This window comes from Amphibalanus amphitrite, unplaced genomic scaffold (genome assembly GCF_019059575.1).
Source record: "Amphibalanus amphitrite isolate SeventyFive unplaced genomic scaffold, NRLGWU_Aamphi_draft 000546F_arrow, whole genome shotgun sequence".
NCBI classification, from domain to species: Eukaryota; Metazoa; Arthropoda; class Thecostraca; order Balanomorpha; family Balanidae; genus Amphibalanus; species Amphibalanus amphitrite.
In genome coordinates, this window is record NW_024882040.1 from 396,286 (window position 1) to 423,150 (window position 26,865).

Sequence of the window (26,865 nt, forward strand, 5' to 3'; positions counted from 1 at the left end):
GTTCACCGACACCCATGATGTGGTATCTCCATGAAATGAAAAATCCAAAGATGTTAGGTATCAAAATATAAAAACGTTATTAGCATATTTGGATTTTTCATTTCATTATGTTACCACATTATGCGTGTCAGTGAGCCCATTTTGAGAGCCATTAAGGAAGAAATCAGACACCGGAACGTAGTGTCACCGAAACAGGGGAGTCTGACACCATATGGGGGGGGGGATGTCGGACACTAGGAAAAGGGGTCAGTGATTCTCCTGAAGGGTGTCACGCAACGGGAGTCGCGAAACCATATGAGGGGGTGACGGACACTAAGAAAAGGGGTCAATGATTCTCATGAGGGGTGTCACGCAAGGGAGTCTGCCATTATGCGGGGCGTCAGACACTAAAACAAGGGGTCAGTGATTCTCCGGGAGGGTGTCACTCGAAAGGAGTCGCGACCTTTTTAAGGAGTCGTGACGCCCTCCTTTATTGTATCTGGACACCAGTATACGGTGTCGAACACCATATTTTGGTGTTAGGATTCCCCTCTAGGGACTCATGGTGACCCCCCTGTGGGGCGGACTTTTCGTCAGAGTCAATTGATCCCTTATACGGTGTCATTTTTTTTTTCAGTGCGCGTCCCTAAATCATGACTTGATGTCCATCGAGTGGGACGAAGTGTTCACTGCAATGACCGTGCATGACAAATGGCAAGCTTTTCTGACTCATTTCCTACCCGTCCTAGATGACCATGCCCCTTTAAAGAACCTGACCATTAGAAACCCCACCGCTCCCCCCGTCTCAGCCTCCACCCGTGATATCATGGCCCAACGGCGCGCCGCACTACGACTGCATGGGCGGGAATCTACAGTTTATAAAGACCTGAATCGTTCAGTTCGTTCTGCCGTTCGCCGTGACCGGCGCAACGTGATTCAGCGGGAAATTAGTGAACGTGGCCCCAACAAGGTATGGCAGGGAATCAAATCAGTCATAGCTGGTAAAAAAGAAAATAAAACAGTTCAACCCGATGTAACCGCTGACGAACTAAACTCATTTTTCGTGTCCGTCGGCCCCCGTATTGCTACCGAGATCCGAAACCAAAACACAGGTACCTATACTTACGCACGGCTCCCACGCGTCGGCGCATGCGGTTTCCAGCCCAGGCCTATCTCACTCGGTGAGCTCGAATGCACGGTTTTCAGTATGCGGAACTCAGCCGCCTGCGGAGCGGACGGTGTGTGCATCCGCATGCTAAAAACCAGTTTCTTGGCTATCGGCAGCGTCATACAGCACATCGTAAACACCTGCATCTCGAAATCTGACATCCCCGAGCAATGGAAGCATTCCATAGTCCATCCCATTTTCAAATCCGGAAACCCATCTGACCCCAGCAACTTTCGACCCATTTCTCTAGTACCAGTTATCATGAAAGTTGTTGAACGAGTCATCCAGCAGCAGCTACAACACTATCTCTCTCAAAATCACCTTTTGGCATCTAGTCAGCATGGCTTCCGACCCCTACACTCAACTGAAACAGCACTTTTGTCCGTCACCGACCGCATCCTAGCTGCCACGGACAGGGGAGATGTATCTTTCCTATGCCTTATCGATCTCAGCAAATGTTTCGATGTCATAGATCATAAACTCCTTCTCGACAAACTCGCACTGCACGGCATCGAAACTCCTTGGTTTAAAGCATATCTAAAAGGTCACACACAAAGCGTTTCAATGACCGATGGACTCCAGCGCAGGGTACTGTCACGACCACTCCCTAACACTATGGGCGTGTTTCAAGGCTCGGCCCTGGGTCCTCTTTTATTCACGATTTTCTCAAACGATTTGGCGCTTCACGCCGATGACGCATGCGTTTTCCAATATGCAGACGATACCCAGCTTCTAGTGAGTGGCCCAAAAAACAATGTAAGTGGCCTTATCTCGCGCATGGAGGCCTCACTAGAAGCACTGAACAAATGGTTCCACTCAAACGCCCTGAAGGTCAACGCGAGCAAAACGCAACTCATGATATTCGGCAGCCGTCAAAATCTAAAACACTTGCCCCCAGTCGTCGTATCGTTTCGTGACACGGAGCTGGAACCATGTGCGCAGGCAGGAAACCTCGGCGTGGTGTTTGACAGCTGTCTGACCTGGGAAGCCCATGTATCTGAGCTCAGCCGGAGGTGTATGGGTCTGCTCATTGGCCTCTCCCATGTGCGGCACTGTCTTCCCGATGGGGTCATCAAAACCATTGTCACATCTCTAGTCATCTCCCGAGTAAATTACTGCCTCTCAGTTTACGGAAATGGTACAAAAAAGAACCTGAATCGACTCCAAAAGATCTTGAACTTCGCTACTCGAGTTATTTTTGGCCGCCGCAAATTCGACCACGTCACTGACCTGCGCGAGAAACTCAACTGGATGCCGCCCGAATTTATGTACAAACTTCAAACCATGGCCACTGCACGTAAGGCGATACACTACGGCGAACCGGTAGCACTTGCCTCTATGTTTGCCAAAAACCGGGACTCCTCAACCAGGAATAGAAATACACGTCAGGATAACCTTCTCCAGCTCCAGCGTCCCAGACTAGAAACCGGTAAGCGGCGTTTCAGTTACCGTGCCGCCGAGCTCCTAAACGACCTACCTCCCGACCTCTTACAGCTGCCACCCTCTAAATTCGCACGCGCTGTCAAGTCTCTGTGGAAAAACGATAGACCTTCGTGATGGCCTGAATTAGGCACTCGTCTTGTATATAAGTACACGGTATGTTAGAAATCGTAGCATATAGAGTCTTCCTGTGGGTGCGTGTGTGTGTGTGTTGTTGTTGTTCGACTGGTCTCTGTTCCTGCATGCTTATACCCGACTCAGACTCTGGGCAGTAATCGCCACGCCATGTGTGGATCGTCCATGATCGTAAATACAAATACAAATACAAATATCGAAAAAACTAAAGGGGGGGCAAAAAAATGCCCCCCCCCCCACCGCCTGGAAGGTTAACACACTCGTGCTATAATCACTCATCTCGTGCGTTAAAACCATTTATGCATGGGAAACCGTGTATTATGTATAATTCATTTATCTCCACAGAATATGTTAAATTAGTGCTGCTGAAGTTCGCTTTCGAAGCGTCTCCTCCAGACATTCCACAGCTCTCTAGTGCCATTTTGGATCACGGAACATGGCTGGGCGCGGGACAGGTCGTCTGCGAGCTTGGACGGACCACGTGACCACCTCTTCCCCTCCCTCTCACTCCCGTCCCCTTCCCCAGCAGGACGTCCGATCTAACCGCGCCCCAGGCAGTCGGCTCGGTCCGACCCTCCCTGGTCGAGCCACGGTGCCGCCTGAGTCTGTGCCGGGTGCAAAACTGGAGCAGTAACTAGCGCCGGAACTAGTAATCAGCACGACCATCGTCAGATGGCAGGATTGAATGGAATAAGCGGTTCCAGGTTTCAGAAGGAATGGAGCAGGAAAAAGCGCTGAAAACAATGTTTTGCTGATACAGCCATAAAACGTTCGCTGAATTAAGAGAGCAGCACATCAGTTTAAAGCCCTTCAGATGGTGGTTTTAATAAGCACACAATCATTTCCCAATTCGCCTCCAACGGTGTCACACACTGTAAAAAAAACTTACAAGCCCCTCGTAGAGGAATTCTCAGCGCAAAAATAACATTGCAGGAGCGTGTAAATTTGGCTAATTTTAGGCTAGTTGCCGAGTAACAAGCTTGTTCGACAAGGCTGTGCCTCGTATGCATACGACCACCGTGCTCCACCTAGTTTGACAACACGCACGTAAATAGCGTGGGTAGTGCGTCTACTAGGTGTCATAACAGCCCCTGCCTGGTAAGGTAACTAGCCACTGCCTATTAATCCATACCCAGTAATGGTACTAGCCCCCAAGGCTAGTAGTGGTACTAGCTCAAGGCCAGTAGTGGCACTAGTTAACTAGTACCACTACTGGCCTTCGGGGTCGAGGCACTGGGTCGACGGAATTCCGTCGACGGAATTCCGTCGACCAGTGCCCCCGACTCTCGACCGCCACCCGCAAGTAAACAGACTGAGTAGCGCTGCAGCACATTTATTCGGGCACGAGAACGAGAACGAGAACAATAACAGCGCCTGGACAATAACTATAACTTTAACAACAACAACAACAACAACAACAACAACAACAACAACAACAACAACAACTAACTGAATAATTTTCAATAAGGTTTCTTAAATAACCACCATCAAACATTTGTGATTTTTTCATTAGCTCTGCACCGGCGGCAGTCGCGGGGTGCAGGTAGGCCAGGACATTGGCCCCATTCTTTACCAGAGAAGTCTGTAATGGGTGAAAAAAACGAATATTAACATTATTATTATCATAAGGCATACCAATCTGGAAAATGATTAAATTAAAGTTGAATAAAGTGGTAGATTCCTGCCACAAGCTAGCTTAAGTCCCAAGCTATTCTGACTTGGATAGACGATACCGGCGCACTTCTGCCAACGACGGGCAAACATTATGCGATACTATACACCTTCTAGCTCAACAACATAATAACTTTTGTTTACAAATGGACAACCTTTTTGTTGAGCACACAGCAAATAATACAAGATGCCTCACCTTCAATCAAGCCAAAGAGCAGTTGGGCAGACACACACAGTAATGGCGACGCAACACAAAATGGACGCCGGCTCCCGGAAGCGGGGGGGGGGGAGGACTCCTTCTGAAAGCAGCCACAGACTCCTAGGTTGTAACATGCGACGAGGATAGCTATGAGGCACATCCTCATAGCCATCCAAAGCCGCTGACCACGCAAGCTTGCCAGCACGTTTACCAGCTGCAGGCGTTCGTGACAACAAGCGGGGTTGCACGCAAGGTTATCCGTTTAGTAGGTGCCAGCCGGGGCCTCGTCAGCTGAGCTAATAGCGAAATGACCTAATTGAGGGACACGCTAAAAACTGGCCGATAACAAGCCAACGGCGGGTAACACTGTGAGGCTGTGCGTAGTTCATTAACACTGCGCAAAATTAGGTTCCTGAACATGTTCTCGCTCGTAGGCATTTGTTCCACAAGCGGCATTGTTAACGTGCATGGCTCTGACTACTAATGTCCATATATGTTGTAACGAGGAGCAAGGGAGGCACTCGTAAAAAATGCCTAATTTCAAAATTAGCTAGTGATTTTTTTTTACAGTGCAGGCCAAGAATACAGTGAAATACTAGTGTGTACTGTGTACAGAAGCAACTGCGGGTCCCTGTAGTCTGTACATACCTACCTATTCATGTCTATCAAAAGTTTATGTGAAAAAAAAACTGCTGGAAACCTTTCATGGTCTGAGATGACCTCAGGGGCACAAAGAGGGGCCATGGGTACAATTTTCCGATTCATTGTGTCATGTTTACCTGTAATTCGATGCTTGGGACTGTTTAGGACGATGTTCGTCCAAACAAGGCGCATTTCGATCTTATTTATCCCAATGACTTATAATGGAGAGGTCACCAAATTCACCTGACCTTAGGTCACCGAGATCAAAGTTCAAAGATATACATTTCATGCATACTATTACCATGCTATTACTCTTAGAAATCGCTGAAAAGTCGACCCAAGTCAACGGCGTGCTCAGTTGAGCGAACGCTTTGACGTCATCGACCACTATATTTTACTGCGGAAACAGTCTGCCACTGCACTGAGATCTCCTGGTTCGCCGCCGATCTTCGGGAACACACACCGAGCGTGTCCCTGAACGATGGGTCCGGATGTAGGGTGCTGTCGCGGCCGCTCGCCAACGATATAGGTGTCTTCCAAGGCTCAGTTTCAAGACTACTCTTATTAATTATATTCGCCAATGACTTATCTCTAAAATGCTGATAGAGCTCTAGTGTTTCAATAAGCTAATGACACCCAGTTGTTGGTGAGCGGGCCGTATAGCCGAAAGACGACGTCAGGGGACTCGCCTCTCGCGTGGAACGATCATTGAACTCACTTGCTTGATGATTTATTTCACATTCGCTGAAGGTAAATACAAACAAAACCCAGTTTGATATCTTTGGCAGTCGACAGACTTTGCGCTCTATTCCGGTCATGACGTAACTTTTTGCGGAGTAGCTTTGAAACCCCCAAGCAGAGGTTAGGAACCTAGGCGTCGTCTTCGACAGTGCCATGGTGCCCTGGCATGGGAAGCATACATATCCGAGCTGTGCCGGCAGTGTACCGGTGTGCTTGTCGACTCATCTCGCTGCCGTCATATCTTCCAGAGAATCCGGACGGACTCATCAAAGTGTTTGAACGCTGAACGGACTCACCAGCGTGTTGTGCTAGTGTCGACTGTCGACACTTGTACTCTCGCGGATTTGCTATGAACTTACTGTTTACGGAAATTGCTCACAACAAAACTTTGACATGCTAACAAAAATTCTCAATTTCGCGCTATGGGTGATTTTTGGCCGTCGTAAATTCTTGGTAAATTCAACATGTTTCCCGGCTCCGCGAGCAGTTGCGCTGGATGACGCCTCGGCTGAGAGTACTGGCTCAGACACTGAAACTGATGATACACAGGGTGCTGCGGCGGGGTGAACCAGATCCGCTGGTCGACTCGTTTACCCGATGCCGTGACACTCGACTGAGAAACACGCGACGACCTCTTCCCAAGCCGAGGAGACGACAGAGGCCGGGAGGCGTCGTTTCGCGCATAGGGCGCCGGATCTGTGCAATTCGCTACCGGAGTCAATGCCTACCGGAGTCAATGACGTCTGAGTTGTCTCACCAGCGTTTTGTGCAAGCCGTGAGATCCCATGTATGACCTTGTGAGAAGCCGTCTCTGCGTATTGGTCGTGGGATGTGACCTGGGCTGTGAGCGTGTGTGAATGTTTTTACTCACCAAGATTCTAACGTTGTGCCACCGGAATGTGGCAGAACGATGCTCTGCCGAATGCTTGAGCGATAATAAGCTGTCTCTCTCTCTCTCTCTCTCTCTCTCTCTCTCTCTCTCTCTCTCTCTCTCTCTCTCTCTCTCTCTCTCTCTCTCTCTCTCCCCCCTCTCTCCCCCTCTCTCTCTCTCTTTCTCTCTCTTTCTCTCTCTCTCTCTGTCTCTCTCTCTCTCTCTCTCTCTCTCTCTCTCTCTCTCTCTCTCTCTCTCTCTCTCTCTCTCTCTCTCTCTCTCTAACAAAATGCACTCTACAACACAATGTCATGATTTTATTGATTCATGAATCGCAGCCGTTAACCACTTCACGAATATTTTACAGTGGATGAATGGCATGCGACATTTGACTATTCAGGACTAACCTAAAAGTCCTTCGCAAACTGTTATCCGTGACAACCAAGTTGTAACTCGATTGTCTTTCATATCACGAAAACAGCCTCGCGACAACAAGAAACTCATAACAACACCAACAACATACTTAACAATGAGAACACGTTGCCAGTATAATGTAACTAATAATTGAGCATGTGGAAAGAATGTGTAATCAAAAAAAGCATTCGCATCATTTTGACATGATGATTATGAAGCACCGTTTATATCGGTTCTTGCATTTGAGGCTGGCCTATCATCACTTAAAAACACAATTTTACTGTGTGGACCACGAGTCCTCAAAGTCCCTCTGGAGCTGGTTCATCCAGACCGAGTGGTCCACCTCCCACTCGTCATTGTCCAGACCTCTGCCGGACTGGCTGAGCTGAGTGACGGCCGCGGCGACGGCGACGACAACAACAACGGCAACGACGACGCCGACGACCGCGCCGATCGGACCTGTGGAAACGGGAAACAAGGGCATTTTACTCTGGTATAGCTTTTTTTAAATTGATTTAGTCCGAATCTTTTGATGGGAAGGATTCACAAGGACAGAGTCACCGCTAAGCGAAGCATGTTGCGGTGACCCTGCCCTCTACCCTCCGATCGCGCAATTCCAGTTCTATGGTAGAATTTAGAGTCCAAAGTTTAACGTGCGCACATAGCCGCGCACGGCCGGTCCCCTCACTGACTTCACCTGGCTACGGCCTGCCACCAACTGCAGCCATCCATAAATGTCAAGCGCCCGTCGTGCTTCGAACCCGTACGAACGCGTGCGCTCACCACGCGGAGTCCAACGCTCTTACCAACTGAGCTACGGGACCGGCATAGCTGGTGATGAAAGGAAATATTTTGCAATGCATGAACTAGGAGGTTCTACCTAGAAAACGGAGACTATGGAGAGGCTTTCGGAGAAATTGGAGAGTACCAGTGAATTTCTAATTTTGATATAATTAACCGATTGCCTGATATTATCAGTGAAAAAAGACCTCACTTACCAATTCCAGCAAGAAGGCCTGCGATGCCCTGACGTCGGTTAGATCCTCCAAATCCTCCAAGAAGTCTGTCGAACCATCTGCAATGACAAAATGTAAGCAGACGTTAACTGTTTTATATCTTCTGGTATCGTTTCACTATCATCTGATGTGATTCACGTATACCGTGGCCGGGAAGTGTGTTTGATATTTTTCAGGTTTTCCTTTCTGGCCAATTTTCACATACACCCTAGGACAAACTTATCCGCACATGTCTTTCGCATTTTCGAACACCGATTACCGCGCATTTCTTCGATTTCTCGTCGATTTTACGACGTCGATTTTCGTGTGTTGCGGTCCAAGCACCAGCCCTGTCGCGGGCTAACACATACCCTTGACGCCTTGTAGGCTGATACTGCTGCTCGTAGTAATTATTGTAGCCACCGGGGGCCGACTGGGCCACGGCCTGTGGCTGGTAGAAGCCCTCGTCGGCAGAGACGGCGGCCACTACGGCCAGCAGCAGACACACGGACAGCTTCATGGTGAAAACTGAAACGCAAACAAATCGATGACGCCCACATGTGGTGACAACCAGATTGGGGGAGGTGCAGTTGACTATATACATATAATTATATTCCTTTCCTGAGAAGCTATCTGTTCCCTGTAACGCTAAGGTGTGCCGTTTATCACGCAACTAAGCGTGTCGATGGTGAGCATTGGGTCACAGCATTGAACTGCGAACTCGGCCCATGTGACGCGGCACAGCCTACCACTCCAGGCAACTTATTGATTGTGTAACATCATTCTGCAGTCAACGGTACTGTCAGTTTTTAAAGTACCGCGCAACAGTGCGGGGGATCGATCAAGCCCGACCGTGGAAGGACTGCTCAATTTGAGCCACCGAAGCAATTGACATCCTCGTCCATTTCCCAGGTCAATTGGTTCGGTGACTTTCAAATTATAGCAAGCCCTTCCTCGGTCAGGCTTGATGGATCCACCGGTACTTTGCGCGTTACTTTTAAGACTGACTGTACATTGAAACAGCCATCGCACTACGATGGTAACAGCAGCACCATTCTGAATGTCTTATGATGAGCTTCATGCAAAGCAGCATAGAAGTCTTCGAAATCAAGTATTGATACAGCCATGTCATCCATCGCCACTGGATGACACGGAACGATCACAGCACTACTCTCTCCGGGGCCCACTGACACCACACTGGATCTGCACCACCACACCACTGGTGAGCCGCGCTCCTCGCTGGAGCGGCTGTAGGAGACACTGGTCAGTCAGGGCCAGCCAGCCAGCCGAGTCCGAGTGACGGCCGGCACTGCGGCGCCACCAGTGCCCGCCCCGTGGCTCCTGAGTCCTCACCTCGCTGGCAGGACCACCGAAACAGAATGGGATGGTGAAACGGGTGTGCGCAGCGGTTAAATACCCTCGCTGTCCGTCCCACGGCTTTCACAAAATCTGTCGTTCGACCAAATCTTACACACGGTAATTGAATCGTACCTAGTTATACAGAGTTCACTATTGACACGGTGCCATGCGAAAGAAGATGTGCTATCAGTTTTAGCTAATAAAATATGATACGTTTATTGTTTGAAAAAAATGCCAACGAGGCGGGAATGATATTAATTAGCTGAATTGTAAAGTATTTTGTGATTGAAAACCTTAATCTTTCTGAAAATCATCCATCGCTTTCTTATCCACAATAGCAAATTAGCTCTCGCCAGACCAGTATCTTTTCATAACGTGAGCGGTCGGGGGAAGGGAAGGCTACGACCTCCGCCCCTGGCGTATGGGTCCTATGGCTTTAAAAACCGCCAATTCTTCAGGGGGTGGGCCAGTAGGAAATCTGGCCTTTGAGCAAATTTGGTGCCTCTAGGCAAATATTTATGGGATTTTAAAAGCATAAATGTTAAACATTGTTAAAATTCGTCAATTATTTTTTATTATTTCTTTTTTTTCTGGTACAGATGGAGACAAAAATAAAGAAATAAATAAATTCAGCACGTCAATGCGCATTGAATGGTAGACGTTTTTTTTTTTGCTAGTTTAACCCGCCCATGACTGGGGTATTTTCCATAGCGCAAGTGAATGGGGGGCCTACAGGGTCCTCCCCCTCCTATCTCCGAAACTAACAGGCCGATCGTCAAAATTCAAACGGTGTCTGATAGCCCTATATAAACTGTGGAAAAACCCCTAATTTCATTGACATCGAGGTCACTGATGACGTCACCGATGAGGACAAATTAAAACTATCAGCATTTTGTCTTGTTCACAATTTAGACTCTGGCCGCCGGCTCACAAGTCCGGGCGATCAGGCTCATTTTTGGTTTACGTTCTCCGTGATATATGCCTTTACCCTGAGGTTACCGAGCTTGAAATTCGAATTTTTCAGGTCAAGGCCAGGTCATCCTAGGTCACGGAAATTTTATATCATGTATCGGTCTCGTGATGCATGTTTTATGGTCCATTTTACTCATAGATTTCGAAAACAACATGTCCTCTGTCACTTGAGGTCGTTTTCAGCTGAATTTACCTGAGGCAGGTAAGAGGTTTCAGGTAAAAAGGTCAAATATTGAAAATGCAATTTTTCAACAAAATGGTGCCTATCAGATGCAGAATGAGATCAGGAACACGATGGTTCTATTTATATTGCTCTACGATGTCAAACACGTACTGAAAAATGGATTTGAAAAATCTATAATTGTGAAATCTTAACTCTAATGCGTACCTATTACTTGGCCATTTTTGAAGATATTTGGCTAAAACTTTCTAGAGTAGGTCATCGATGGGTGTTCTGTTACATATAGCCCGTTTTTTTTCTTCAAAAAGTCAAAAAGTTGTTGATGAAATAAACATTTTTTTCTGTAATTGTAAATGCACCTACATTTTCAAAAAAAATCACAATTACGAAAACCGAGATAACAGTGTGATAGCCATGTTTAGTCTAGGTATACTCATGCAAATAAATTAGATCTAGCCTAAAAACGAAGCTCTTGAGAGCGATTGCCGCATTTTAGTGTTTTGCATTGAAATCAGCCAACATGACGTCACTCTGACGTCATTTTTAGCAGACCTATGGAAGCTAAAAGGCTGAAATTTAAAGTCAAAGTGTAAAATTGATGCTACTGAAGGTACCGAAAGTTTCGTGTCGACACGTTAGACGGTTTGGAAGATATTGCCGAAAAACGGGAGGCGGCACTGTAGTCATGCGCGGGTTAATTAACCGGGCCCCGTTGGGGTCTGCTGAGCAGCGCCCCCCCCCCCTAAGATCTCGAGAACCACGCAACATAGCGACATGCAGCAAACGGTGTTGGATAGCCCCAATGGGGAACTGCCTTGTGACTAAATTTCATTGACCTCGGTCTAACCGATGACGTCACAGGCCTGGTCAAATGTCGAATTTTCACCGTTTACAGGCATTTCAAGAAATGTGTTGTAAAATAGAGTGAAATGCATGTCATTGAAAATCATCGATGGGGAATTGTTCACCAAACACACAATTTCTCTATCTGAGGTCACTGATACCAGGTCAGGTCACAGAGGTCAGGTCTTTAAGGGTCACATTATGAAAATAGCATTTGATGCATGTTTTATGGTCCATTTTACATGACAAATGCGATTATGTGGGTCAGGCAGCCTTTGGGGCCAGTTTAGGTTATGTTCTGATAAACGTCAGGTCAAGGTTAGGTCAAATTAGGTCAAATTTCAAAGTTGATATTTTTGCATAAAATGGGTACCTATTGATTCGGTAAAGCTCATCACGGGGAGTCTAACGGTGGTCTTTGTTTGCGCTACGTGGTCTTGAATTGCTAAAAATCGAGTTCAAAAATTTGACCTGATCAATTTTGAACAGTTTTTTTTTCGCTACAACTTGGCCAAAAAGGAGGTATCGATCTTAAATTTGGTACCTATGTAGATGGAAGAGCGCTGGGACTATCATATATAATCCGTTTTTCGAAATTCGATTTTTGATAGGTTTTCTAAAAGAATCAATTTTTATTTTTGGGATCAAAATCCTAAAATTTTGACAATACAAGATAGCACTTTTGTAGCGCCGTCTTTTCACGACACGACCACCTAAATAACTTTGAAATTGCTTGTTAACTGTGGATTTTGTGAGTGTTTTAAAATGTCATGTTTTTTGCTCATTTTTGGTCGACCATGACCTCAGTTTTATATAATACTGAACGAGGCCGGTGTAAATAAATTTTCAAGACCGAGGTCCTTACTGGATTTTTGAACGAGGCCGAAGGCCGAGTTCAAAAATCAGTAAGGACTGAGGTCTTGAAAATTTATCACCGGCCGAGTTTGGTATGTATTTTACTGTATGCCAACGATAAATTTATTTTCTGGACCGAAGCTCTTAGCCGACTTAGGAACGAGGCCATCCCAAAATGCTGGCTTAAGTGCATTCTGGTAATGCATTTTTGACCGTGGTCAATTTGCTTACACCAGTTATTACCACACCCCTCTGGCTAATGTATTTGAATAGGCCAGGCATACAGTAATACCTCAATAACTCCTGATCTAAGGTGACCTATGACTTGAAAGATTGTTTGAAGGTGTCAAATTGATGCCCGGGAAGGTACTGAAAAATTTAGCGGCGCCGCGCGCCGCCGTTTTCCTGCTATTCAGGAAAAACCAAAAGGGGGCCCTCCAACGTAGCGGAGGTTAACCCGGCAGTTGCTGGGGTATCTCGCCACCCACCGTTTGCTGGGGGGGGGGGGGCGTTAAATGCCCCCAGCCGATAACTCGAGAACCAATAGGCGCAGCGAAACGCACGAGGCGGCAAACGAAAGAACGTGACGAGACGCTTCAGATGAGTACTTTAAAGTTGAATTTTGAGGTCACAGGTCAGGTCAAGGTCAGGTCAAACACCTGAAATCGGGCTTTCAGTAGCATGGACTTCAGGACTTCGCAATGGGCGCCTCTCGTCATAAACTCTGTCAAAACGGACCACAATCCATCATATAAGGCCTACAAGAGTGTCAGCTCCATGTAGGGGTCAGTCAAGCATAGGTCAGGGTCAAGGTCAGGTCAACCGGGTAGGCAAATATCCCCGAAAATCAAAACTGATATTCGCAGCCTGTGACACATCTTTTATGGGTAATTTGGGGCGTAGAACACGATGGTGACATTCATTTTATCATATGTGTACGTGTTTGGCTCAAAAAGTTCAATTTAAGAAATGCATGCATCATGGTCGTGAAGCAGTCACGAGAAATTGCCAAGATTCAGTTCAAGATTTTGGAAAATGCGGAACGATAATCAATAATCGAAGATAGCCATTTGATTGTTCATGGTATTGGCAGTCTAATGGCGTTTACGGCATGTCTGTATGTCTATTCTGTGATTTTATATGATTTTTTGAACATATGCCGTTTTTGGTCGAAAACTCAGAAATCATGACGTCACTAAAACCTCGATATCTCAAAAATTTTCCGACCGATTTTTTGGAAACTTTGTCACAATAAACTTCAATCAATTCCCTACAGGTACCCAAAATTTGGCGCGCCTGCGGCGCGCCGTGTTTATGCTATGGCCCGGCGAAAAAAGTGGGGGCGTTTAACGCCCCCCCCAGCAACTCGCGGGTTAAGTGAACCCACGTCGTGCTGGAAGGCGTTTTTACGCCCCCTCAGGGTTTTCGCGGATATCTATAAAAAACGGTGGCGCTGCCGTTTTTGGTACACCTGTTTATACATCTTTTCCACGCATGTGAAAATTTCAGACCCATTTCGTTCAAGGTAAGGTCATCAGAGTCACGTCGTGACCTAATCTCAGAAAAAAGGTAAAAGGCTCGCTATAGCTACATCGACAGAACGATCACTTTGAGACTTTCAGCGATTGATAAGAATAACAGTATAGATAAAATGCTTATCTCGGATTTTTTTATCTATGTGACCTAAAGTCAGGTCAATTTTAGGACCTCTCCATTATAAGTCAAAGGGAGAAAATTGAAATGCGCCTCTTTTTCACCAATGTCGTTCAAAACCCTCCCAAACATCGATTCATAGGTGAACATAACACACTGGATCGGACAAATCATGCATCTGTGAGCCCTCTCTGTGCCCCTGAGGTCATCCCAGGTCGTGAACGGTCACCAGCAGTTTTTTGGCTATAACTTTTGACAAAGACGTGCCCAGGAAGGGGTCAGGGGTCGAGGCCAGCCAATGCCAAAACACCGAACGTAATAGCTTAGCCCGGACTCACTTAGCAACCTTAACGGTAATGGTCATTTCACGATGGAACCGTGCAAATTATATTAGCGGGATGTTGCGCCATCCCTAGTCACCTCCCACCTCCGCCAGCGCCAGGTCGTGCCTCATCACGGGACAGGTAGTGCCACCTAGGTGCGCCGGGGAGAACTACGGGTCGCATAGTGCCACCAGACGTCGCGCACACACGACAGGCCCAGATATATGGAATTTAGAACGTGGGCGATATATTGTAACAGCGTTGATTTCTACCATGAATGTATTTTAGCAACTTACAGCGTGGGCGCAGGCACTGGAACCACAACGGCTACCACAACTGCACGTAAGTAAGTCCGACATACGACTTATGTTGGACTCGCGGCAACGCTGCCCAAGCGGCCTTTTCCGTTAGGACGCCGAGCGACGGAGTGCGCGCAGCGATTCTTTTTTCTTTTTTTTTTGTCTCCCTCTGTTCTTTCTAGGGCGTCTTTCAGAAGAGCCCAGGAAGGGGTCAGGGGTCGAGGCCATCCAATGCCAAAACACCGAACGTAATAGCTTAGCCCGGACTCACTTAGCAACCTTAACGCTAAAGACGTGCTAGAGTGGTGAAAACACGTCAGATGTGTTCAGCTCGACGATTCGAATAAACTTATATGCAACATGAGCCTTTCCGGTCAGGTTATGACCTTGACTTGAGATCAAAGTTAAAAAAATGACTTTTCAAGATCAAAGAATAGTTTATTCGACGTGTCTCGACGAGAGGAATTTGATGCTGTCAAAGGTAATGTTGTGGCTCTCTTAAGTCAAAAGTGATTACCAAAAAACATTTTTCTTGAAAACGGCCATTGTTGGATTTTTCCCTCTGGAGGCTCAACCGTCGACCTGAGGTCAAATCTGAGAGCAATGCTCCGAAAGGTCAGTAAAAGGGCTATCGAATGCGCTTTTCCACGGCGCTGTAGCTCTATTGGTTCCTGAATAAACCGTTGGCAGTTTCCAAAATTGTTGAAATGGATTAAATTTGACATTCGATGACCTCTAATGACCTGACCTTTGACCTGACCTAAATATGACTGATGTGGTTCTGTCATTATTTTTGACGCTCTTTCGATTACCGCTTACTGCGTGTCACTTCGTGGCCCAGGAGCCGAGTTAGACGGGGGTTTAAAAAGGCCCCCCCCCCTTAGCACGACACGACAAACACATGCCACCAGCATGGCGCCGGTTAACTCGCGCCGTGTTAGCAATCTGAGTTTCTTGTGTCATGCGGGGGAGGGAGGGGTAGCGTTTTCTCGACTCCAGGACCACCTCAATCGGTATGCAGTAAGCAGCATTCGAAAGATCGTCAAATATAATGAAGAAAAAACCTCAGTCATTTTTTAGGTCAGGTCAAAGGTCAGTTCATCAGTCGTCATCAAAGGTCGAATTTTGCCTATGTTAACAATTTTTGACAAATCGGCTTATAACGCGGGAGCCAATAAAGCTACAGCACCACAGCTACAGTCTACAGTCCGACTCACATATAACACAAATAAAGCTACAGTTCGACACTCATACCATTGGCGCCTAGTAGGCTGATGCTGCTGAAACTGCTGGAAATGGGAAACGCAGCCGTTTTGTGCGAGTGTTGACTGTCGACACTTGTACTCACGCGGATTTGCTATGGACTTACTGCTTACGGAAATGTTTCACAACAAAACTTTGGCAGGATAACAAAAATTCTCAATTTCGCACTGTGGGGGATTTTTGGCCGTCGTAAATTCAATATGTTTCCCGGCTCCGCGAGCAGTTGCGTTGGATGACGCCTCGGCAGATGGCACCGACTCAGACGCTTGAACTGATGCACAGGGTGCTGCGGCGGGGTGAACCAGACCCACTGGTCAACTCGTCTACCCGATGCTGTGAAACTCGCCAGAGAAATACGCGACACTGGACGACCTCTTCCCAGGCCGAGGAGAGGACAGAGGCCGGGAGGCGTCGTTTCGCGTTAGAGCGTCGGACCTGTGCAATTCGCTGCCTACCGGAGTCAGTGAGGTCTGAGCTGTCTTACCAACGTTTTGTGTGAGCAGTGAGAGCCCCATGTTTGACCTTGTGAGAGGCCGTCTCTGCGTATTGGTCGTGGGATGTGACCTGGGCTGTGAACATGTGTGAATGTTTTTACTCACCAAGATTCTAACGTTGTGCCACGGGATTGTGGCAGAACGATGCTCTGCCGAATGCTTGAGCGATAATAAGCCGTGTCTCTCTCTCGCTCTCTCTCTCTCTCTCTCTCTCTCTCTCTCTCTCTCTCTCTCTCTCCCTCTCTCTCTTTCTCTCTCTCTCTCTCTCTCTGTCTCTCTCTAACAAAATACACTCTACAACACAATGTCATGACTTTATTGATTCATGAATCGCAGCCGTTAATCACTTCACGAATATTTTACAGTGGATGAATGGCATGCGACATTTGACTATTCAGGACTAACCGAAAAGTCCTTCGCAAACTGTTATCCGTGACAACCAAGTTGTAACTCGATTGTCTTTCATATCACGAATACAGCCTCGCGACAACAAGTTCATAACAACACCAACAACATAATTAACAATGAGAACACGTTGCCAGTATAATGTAACTAATAATTGAGCATGTGGAAAGAACGTTGAATCAAAAGAAGCATTCGCATCATTTTGACATGATGACTATTGAAGCACCATTTATATCGGTTCTTTCATTTGAGGCTGGCCTATCATCACTTTAAAACACAATTTTACTGTGTGGACCACGAGTCCTCAAAGTCCCTCTGGAGCTGGTTCATCCAGACCGAGTGGTCCACCTCCCACTCGTCATTGTCCAGACCTCTGCCGGACTGGCTGAGCTGAATGGCGGCCGCGGCGACGGCGACGACAACAACAACGGCAACCACGACGCCGACGACCGCGCCGATCGGACCTGTGGAAACGGGAAACAGGGGCATTTTACTCTGGTGTAGCTGGTGATGAAAGGAAATATTTTGCAATGCATGAACTAGGAGGTTCTACCTAGAAAACGGAGACTATGGAGAGGCTTTCGGAGAAATTGGAGAGTACCATGGTGAATTTCTAATTTTGATATGATTAACTTATTGCGTGATATTATTGGTAAAAACAACAGTACTCACCAATTCCAGCAAGAAGGCCTGCGATGCCCTGACGTCGGTTAGATCCTCCAAATCCTCCAAGAAGTCTGTCGAACCATCTGCAATGACAAAATGCAAGCAGACGTTAACTGTTTCAAATATTCCGACGCCGTTTCACAATCATCTTATGTGATTCACGCATGCTGTGGCCGCGAAGTGTGTTTTGATGCTTTTTCAGGTTTTTCTTATTTGGCCATTTTACATTCACACTGAAAACCAAAATGAATCTCCTGATGCCCTGATCATTGAAGTCTATACCCCAATTATTCCCTTTTGATCTCTTCATTATACCTATGGGGTATATTCATGGAATCGCAATTGGCTTCATATTCCCATGATATTCCCTCGTCCTCCATGAATTATTGATTCTCTTAATAAGCTCTTGATATCACCCTGTGAGAACCATATTATGCCATTGATACCCCAAATGATTCTGCATGATTCCGTGCGTATAAGATGCTGTTGATACCCCAGTCGCTGATAGTTATGCCTTTATGATTCTCTATCTTTTCTTGCAATATACCCTTTCATTGCCCAGAGGGTATCTTGCCGGAATCACAGGGAGGCTCATATTCCCTTGAGATGCTTTCATATTCTTCTGTTATGCTTCCTTTGCCTGATTCTTTCAAAATACTCTTGATATCACCCGAGTAGAACCATATTATTCCTCAATGATTTTTCGTTGGAAGCATCAGGAACGCGCCAAAGGTCCGCCATTTTTCTCCGCCATTTCCGGTGATCAGTGAAGAGCGGTGTTGGGTGCTGTGTGGTTGCGAGTGGTGCCATTTTTAGGCTGAAATTGAGCCTTATTGAGGGTGAGTACCATCCTTAGCAGGAACTCATATGACGATGAAATGCTTGGATTGACTTAGGCCCTTGATTTTTCATATGTAGTGTTCTTCTAAGGTTGCGTGTGAAAACTGGCTCGTTTTCCCTTGCGGGCTAAGAAGTTACGGCGACCTAAAACCCCAATACACTACACACATAATCTAGTCAACGATGGTATGTTACCTATATACAAACATCCCATTCCGTTTCTGTCCGCAGCTCTGGAAAGAGATGGAACTTATCGCTGGTAAGCCTGTCCAGCAAGAGTACGACGCCGCCCTGGGTGCTGTTTTGGACAAGGTAGTGGAGAAGACGTCGCGCAGTCGAGGTGAGAATGCACTTGCGACTTAAAATGCATTTTGTGGGGAAATGCGCTTGCAATATTATGCTGATGATATTGGTCTTTAATAATTATTGGTGCTATGTGCTCAGTTCAATTTCAAATATTCGCTTAGTTGCGGTCAGGTCACGAAAGGCCAGCATGTTAAACCACTTCACTTGCCACATGAAGTTACGAGTCCACTCGTCCAGTCCAGTAAGGGACCACAACAATCCACTCGTGTTGGACGTGTGGATCGCTTAGTTTGTTCTGGCATACAATTTTGTGGCGAGGACAAGTCAACAAATTGTGGGAAAAAAACGTAATATTTTAAAGCAAGTATTTTTTGCATTTAAAGTACATGTTTCGTCTACTAGAAACTGCTTAGGATTCCGACTGTGTATTCCGTTTTTTTTTTTACTGTGCTATATAGGGCGTCCAGAATGAGTTCGTAAAAGTGACTTTTTAGTTAGAAAAAATGGCATCGCCGCATTTTGGATCGATTACGGTGCGCATACTGTTGCACGTAACTTCGCAAAATATCGACACGGTGTAGCTTCCAGCTGCATCCCTGGACCCGTCAGTGTGAATAAAAAATATCCTCAAATGAGTAAGTGATATGTCCGTCGTCCTCCTTGCCTGATCCACAGAGGACGCGGCGCTGGTACTGCTGGGCCTTCTGGGTGAGGAGGGAACGGTCGTCATGGAAGCGCCAGCGGCGACGATGACACGTCCCCTGATACACGAGCGGGAGACGAGTTTCGACATCGTGGTCGAAGGAACAGTGGTGGCCAGCGCCCAGTGCCTTGAAGAGGCACTCCTTCTCTTCGGGGTCGCCCACTACGTCTTCAACCAGAAAGTGTCCCGCTCCCGTGCATCGCGCTCCACGATGTGGTTCATCGTCCACGACATCATGGGGCTGCCGGCAGAGTCAACAGCGACGGCGGACGCGCTGAAAAATCTGTCGGTGCTGACAGCATAGTGTGCCCGCGCAGTGAGGTAAGCCCAGGGGCGGAGTGGAGACGGAGTGATGGACGGAGATGATGGAGACGGACGTGATGGCCCGCCCCACAGGGAAAGGGGTCACAAGCGGCATGGGCGGGCCTGTTGACATCCTGTGGCAGCCCCTGGGCTACGTTGTCGGGCTTTCTTGAGGTCAGGGAGGGGAACTCGTAGGAGCCACACGCTCAACTTTCGTTGTGTAGCAAAGGTGGGAAAAACCACGCCATTTGAAGGGGCACCGGTTGTTTTGCGACTCCTTCGTAAGAGGGAACGGTCATCGTAGAAGAGCCAGAGGCGCTTCTCGTGTGTCATGTGTTTTTTACAGCCTGGATCTCAACATGTGATATGGCATTTGTTATAGAGGCGTGTGCGTGACGTATGTTTAATATGGATAGTACAAATTGAATGTCTCTTGGCAACTAGGAAGCTGTGATTTTGAAATGAATGCAGAGGCAGTTGTCTTTCCAATCAATACAGTACGTTTTTCTTATACACACAAGCGTATCGTGGTTGCTGTTGGTGTGGCTGAGCGTCGATGGCATGGGCGGATCCAGGAAATTCAGAGGAAGGGCGAAGGTGGTTACATAAATGGCGTCTCTTACCTTTGTGTGGGTAAATAAATCAGTGCGCTAGGTATCTCATGGGGATCTCACGAGGAATAGCATGACCCCGCGAGCCCATCCCTTGATCCGCCACTGCGGAACGAAGCATCAATGGCGTATATAGAGAGCATCAAAGGAGCATCAAGGTGGTGTATAGAGAGCATCAAATCAGCATCAATGGGGTATATAGAGAGCATCAATGGGGTATGTAGAGAGCATCAAAGGAGCATCAATGGGGTATATAGAGAGCATCAAAGGAGCATCAATGGGTTTATAGCAAGCATCAAAGGAGCATCAATGGGGTATATAGAGAGCATCAAAGGAGCATAGATCGGGTTTAGACGGAGCATCCGAACTATGCTAGGGGGCATCAAAGGGGCATAGAGGAGAATCGGGGGGAATACACTAGGCATTTCGTAAGAATAATGGAGGCATAACCAGATAATCATTTTGATTCCACTTAGCCATCCAACAGGCATATTAGGGTAATAATGTTGGGATATTGGGGGTATCTAAGGCCAAAAAGGTGCTACTTGAAGTATATTACGGGAATAATTGGGGTTTCGTTTTAGACCATTCTCCTAATATCACCCCCCCGGAATCATTTTAGTTTTCAGTGCACCTTAGGACACATCTTATCCGCACATGTTTTTCGCATTTTCGAACACCGATTACCGCGCATTTCTTCGATTTTCCGTCGATTTTATCGACGTCGATTTTCCCCGAATTGGTGTGTTACGATCTAAGCACCACCCCTGTCGCGGGCTAACACATACCCTTGACGCCTAGTAGGCTGATACTGCTGCTCGTAGTAATTATTGTAGGCACCGGGGGCCGACTGGGCCACGGCCTGTGGCTGGTAGAAACCCTCGTCGGCAGAGACGGCGGCCACCACGGCCAGCAGCAGACACACGGACAGCTTCATGGTGAAAACTGAAACGCAAACAAATCAATGACGCCCACATGTAGTGACAACCAGATTGGGGGAGGTGCAGTTGACTATACATATAATGATATTCCTTTCCTCAGAAGCTATCTGTTCCCTGTAACGCTAAGGTGTGCCGTTTATCACGAAACTAAGCGTGTCGATGGTGAGCATTGGGTCACAGCATTGAACTGCGAACTCGGCCCGTGTTATGCGGCACAGCCTACCACTCCAGGCAACTTATTGATTGTGGAACATCATTCTGCAGTCAACGGTACAGTCAGTTTTTAAAGTACCGCGCAACAGTGCGAGGGATCCATCAAGCCCGACCGTGGAAGGACTGCTCAATTTGAGCCACCGAAGCAATTGACATCCTCGTGCATTCCCCAGGTCAATTGGTTCGGTGACTTTTAAATTATAGCAGGCCCTTCCTCGGTCAGGCTTGATGGATCCACCGGTACTTTGCGCGGTACTTTTAAGACTGACTGTACATTGAAGCAGCCATCGCACCACGATGGTAACAGCAGCACCATTCTGAATGTCTTATGATGAGCTTCATGCAAAGCAACATAGAAGTCTTCGAAATCAAGAGTTGATACAGCCGATAGGTATCACATCGCCACTGGATGACACAGAACGATAACAGCACTACTCTCTGCGGGCCCGCTGACACCACACTGGGTCTGCACCACTGCACCACCACACCACTGGTGAGCCGCGCTCCTCGCTGGAGCGGCTGTAGGAGACACTGGTCAGTCGGCGGCCAGCCGGCCGAGTCTGAGTGACGGCCGGCACTGCGGCGCCACCAGTGCCCGCCCCGTCCTCCTGAGTCCTCACCTCGCTGGCAGGACCACCGAAACAGAATGGGATGGTGAAACGGGTGTGCGCAGCGGTTAAATACCCTCGCTGTCTGTCCCACGGCTTTCACAAAATCTGGCTTGACCAATGTCATTCACTGTAACTGAATGGTATGTTATGCCTAAACGTTCTCCGTTCGGCGCGGAACATATGTTTGACATTGGATGTATTATATACCTACCGTTCACGCTTAGCAGCTTGACATATCTGGTACGCACATTTTGTGAACATTTTAGGCCCAGATCGCTCAAGGTCAGGTCACCAGATCACGTCAAGTGACCTCACCTCACAAAATTTTAGAATGCTCGTCATAGCTACACCAATTGAATGATCACCTTGAAACTTCCAGCAATTGATAAAAATAACAGTAGGTATGTATAACATCTCTGTCTCGGAATTTTGATATCGATGGCCCAAGGTCAGGTCAATTTTGCGCCCTCTGGATGAAAACAACCCCCCTGCCACTAATAGGGTTAAGGTCAAATTATAATCAATTCGACGCGTCTCTGCAGAGGAACATGATACTGGCAAAATAAATGTCGCATCTTTCTTTAGTAAAAAAAAAAACGTTTTCGTATAACGGCTCTTTTTCGAGTTTATGCTCTCTAGTGGCTAAACTGTTGGTCCATAGGTCAAATCTTAGAGTTATTCTAGAAAGATCGTTGACCCGGTCGGGTCTGGGGGTAATCCCAGTCACCTTAGCCGGGGGAGGGGCGTTTTTTTTGCCCCTTGTCTAACTCCGTAAATAAGGGAGCTATGGAAATAAAAGTTCGAAAGGTCTGTACAAGAATATTCTGAAGCATCTACTTTTTACTTCAGGTCAATTTTCAAGGTCAGGGGGTCAAGGGCAAAGGAAAAATCGTCATATGTTTATTTATCTCAAATCAAGTGTTCCAGTGGACAGTAGGATGCATAAAACCGGCTAAAAAGGATTGGAAATGAAAGAAGATAATCTGAGGAATCTGATAATGTGCCCAAAATTCAGGTTAAGGTCAAAATCATGCTTAAGTTTGACCTCAAACTTTGCATGTTACATGCTACAATACAAGGCTGCTCCAAGGTCAAGGTCACGCAAGGGCATCCTTGCTAGAGGTTATTTCACTGATTAAGTCAGCAATCATAGTTCAGTCATTTTTGCTATCCTGAGGCTCTAAATGAACGATTAATTTTTGGTTTACTCACTCCGGTGTCAACCGGGACAGCCAAAATCGGCCACCTCTGCGATTTTGTTCAAACTTGGTATACTTATTGGTTATTGGGTGAAACCTCTGAAGGTGAAAGGATTTTGTCATATGCCATCGGGCTACAGAGATACAAGCCGCTTAACCCGCGAGTTGCTGGGGGGGGGGCGTTAAACGCCCCCACTTTTTTCGCCGGGCCATAGCATAAACACGGCGCGCCGCAGGCGCGCTAAATTTTGGGTACCTGTAGGGAATTGATTGAAGTGTATTGTGACAAAGTTTGAAAAAAATCGGTCGGAAAGTTTTTGAGATATCGAGGTTTTAGTGACGTCATGATTTCTGAGTTTTCGACCAAAAACGGCATATGTTCAAAAATCATATAAAATCACAGAACAGACATATAGACATGCCGTAAACGCCATTAGACTGCCAATACCATGAACAATGAAATGGCTATCTTCGATTATTGATTATCGTTCCGCATTTTCCAAAATCTTGAACTGAATCTTGGCAATTTCTCGTAACTACTTCACGACCATGATACATGAATTTCTTAAATTGAACTTTTTTAGCCAAACACGTACACATATGATAAAATGAATGCCACCATCGTGTTCTACGCAACAAATTACCCATAAAACATGTGTCACAGGTTGCGAATATCAGTTTTGATTTTCGGGGATATGTGCCTACCCGGTTGACCTGACCTTGACCCTGACCTATGCTTGACTGACCCCTGCATGGAGCTGACACTCATGTAGGCCTTATATGATGAATTGTGCGCCGTTTTGACAGAGTTTATGACGAGAGGCGCCCATTGCGAAGTCCTGAAGTCCATGCTACTGAAAGCCCGATTTCAGGTGTTTGACCTGACCTTGACCTGACCTGTGACCTCAAAATTCAACTTTAAAATACTCATCTGAAGCGTCTCGTCGCGTTCTTTCGTTTGCCGCCTCGTGCGTTTCGCTGCGCCTATTGGTTCTCGAGTTATCGGCTGGGGGCGTTTAACGCCCCCCCCCCCCCAGCAAACGGTGGGTGGCGAAATACCCCAGCAACTGCCGGGTTAACTTCTGCTTTTTTAGCAGAATTGGACGTGTATTGCAACCTTGAAAGATCTATAGCTTCAACATTTTTGAAGCTATTAATTTCAAACAAACTGAAACGTGTACATAAGGAGTTATGCATAGTTGAATTTGGCAATTGTTACATTTTTTTTTGTGATTTGGAATTTATTTTATTTTGATTTAATTTCTTAAAATCTAATTTGTGAAAAATCGGTACCCTTCGATTTTGCTGAAATTTAGATATTGTCTTCCACTACACTCAAAGCACACGTGCTGAGAAAATTAGAGTGGGCCAACGATAACTTTGGATGATATAGCAACAAGTAGTGCAACGTAGCACGGCCGATGGAAGGGGCGGATTTCGCCAACCCCACCTGTTTTTCGCCAATAACTCACGCCATAGTTATTGTATTAACGTCACACTTTCAGTATCTGTCCAGAATTGAATTGCGAATCCTCCCGTGCAAGCAATAGGTAAATCTGTCCACAACTTTTCTAGTAATAGCGGTGTAAAGTCAAACATCTTGCCGGAGCGGCGCGGCGGCCGGCGCCGGCCGTTGCCGCCTGAATGGTAGACTGTGCCGGCGCGGGACTGTTCCATCTTTGCACTGCGCTTCTTATCGCTGATTATGATCGATTCGTGTCAAATTTTGTGTGAGGGCTTAAAATGTACACGCAATATAATGGTCAAATGAATATGAAAATCAACTGGTAAAAATTGAATTATTAGGGTGCAAACACAATCTTTGACTGAAGCGTTTCCCGCGTCGGCCGATCCCCGCCTCTGCCCGCGACATCTTACTCTTATCAGGCCACTAACTACCAAAGTTATGGTTAGATTACTAGAGATTCTCATAACCCTACAAATGTCGTATAAAGGAAGAAATAGGAAAATCGGCCAGTAACTCTTAGAGCTATGGGCGTATAAACGCAAAATAGTCACTATAGCAAACTTGATCACGTTTGACCTCATTTGATCTTGAAGATATTGATCTAGGGCCATGAAATTGGCACACGATAAAGTTCCCCACCGCCCCACTTACAATTCAAATTCCGTTTTTTAAAATACCTTTTTTGGCTAAACCGGGCCTTTCTCCCCTAGCGCTGGGAGAGTCAGGCGTATTTCCTTTTTGCAACCAAAGAGAGGCGCTGCCCGGAGAATGAATGCCTAATGGCATCATTAAAAAAAACTGTCTTACATCTCCGCGATTACCACCTATCTTCATGGCTTAGTAGTTAGTGTGCCGAGTTTACCCACCTCGTAATCTAAAGGTGGCTGCCTCGCAGCCGGTCAGCCTCAAGTGTTTTAACACGCATTCGTTTTTTAAGTAGCATCTGGCCAGCCGGCAAATGTCGTGAGGGCTAATGTTCGTATCTAAGTAGCATTTGGCCAGTCGGCAACTGCCGTGAGGGCTGTATATATTTACGCGTGTTAGATTAGGTCAGGTCACGTCAGGTCAGGTTAGGTTTGCTTTGGTTTGGGGTAGAAAGAAGCATCTTCGGGTAGCGCCTCTCCTTGGTTGCTAAAACGAAACACGCGAGTGCCAGACATTACGAAGTCCAAAAGACAGTTACGTAGACGTCGGCCCATTCTGGATTTTTTATATGGTGTAGCTAATAGGAGAATAAAATATGTAAATATCAGCAAAATTGAAGGGTACCCATTTTTCAGAAAATCAAAATTTATTTTTGAGTTTTAGTTAAGTTCACTAATTAGTTAATTACGTCAATATTGTTATTCTCAAATTAAAGCCTGATCTATTCTCTCCATTTCACACTTTGTCTCGTGGTGATATGTCTAAAACTTCAATGGTAATGACGCTTTAATTAAAGATGATAATGTGCCTTGCCTAAGTCAATGTTTGATGACGTGTATCTCGGAAACGTGACGTCATATCTTGACAAAAAATGTCTCCTTTCTTTTCACATATAGATGAGTAGTTTCACCAAGTTTCGCAAAAATCGGAGGAGGTGAGGTTCAAAATGGTCATTTTTTGTTCCACTTGACGTGGAATGATAGATGCCGTAGATACCGTTAGGGTACCGAATTTGTTCTGTGAATTTTTCAGGTCAAGGCTAGGTCATCCTAGGTCACGGAAATTTTATATCATCGGTCACGTGACACATGTTTTATGGTCCATTTCAGCCATAGAGCTCGAACACAGTGTCGCCTGTGTCATTTGAGGCCATTTTCGACTGAATATAGCTGAGGTCAGGTCACTTTCAGGCCAAAAAAAGGTCAAAATTTACAGTTGCATTTTTTCAACAAAGGTGGCTATCAGATGCAGTTTGAGCTCGGGAACACGATAGTGCTATTCATATTGCTGTACGATGTCAAAAACGCACTGAAAATGGATTTGTAAAATAGATAATGGTGAAATTTTGACTAAAATGCGTATCTTCCTATTTGTGAAAATTGAAATGAAACTTAACTTAGCTATTTTTTTAAGATATCGGGCTAAAACTCGCTAGAGTGAATCATCAGCATATGTTC

The 26,865-nt window shown here is 46.4% G+C and overlaps 2 protein-coding genes across 2 annotated transcripts; one reads left to right on the forward strand and one right to left on the reverse strand.

Moving 5' to 3' along the window:
- Positions 1 to 7,186: 7,186 nt before the first annotated feature.
- Positions 7,187 to 8,810, reverse strand: LOC122393646. The gene is made up of 3 exons (XM_043389864.1): positions 8,627 to 8,810; positions 8,259 to 8,335; positions 7,187 to 7,719 (listed from the first exon to the last, which is right to left on the reverse strand). Exons 1-3 carry the CDS (start codon positions 8,773 to 8,775, stop codon positions 7,538 to 7,540), a joined length of 408 nt encoding a protein of 135 aa, XP_043245799.1. The 5' UTR covers positions 8,776 to 8,810; the 3' UTR covers positions 7,187 to 7,537.
- A 9,564-nt stretch (positions 8,811 to 18,374) lies between these two features.
- On the forward strand, positions 18,375 to 19,899 carry LOC122393645. The gene is made up of 2 exons (XM_043389863.1): positions 18,375 to 18,748; positions 19,390 to 19,899. The coding sequence occupies exons 1-2, from the start codon at positions 18,592 to 18,594 to the stop codon at positions 19,719 to 19,721; spliced, it is 489 nt and encodes a 162-aa protein (XP_043245798.1). The 5' UTR covers positions 18,375 to 18,591; the 3' UTR covers positions 19,722 to 19,899.
- Positions 19,900 to 26,865: the final 6,966 nt, after the last annotated feature.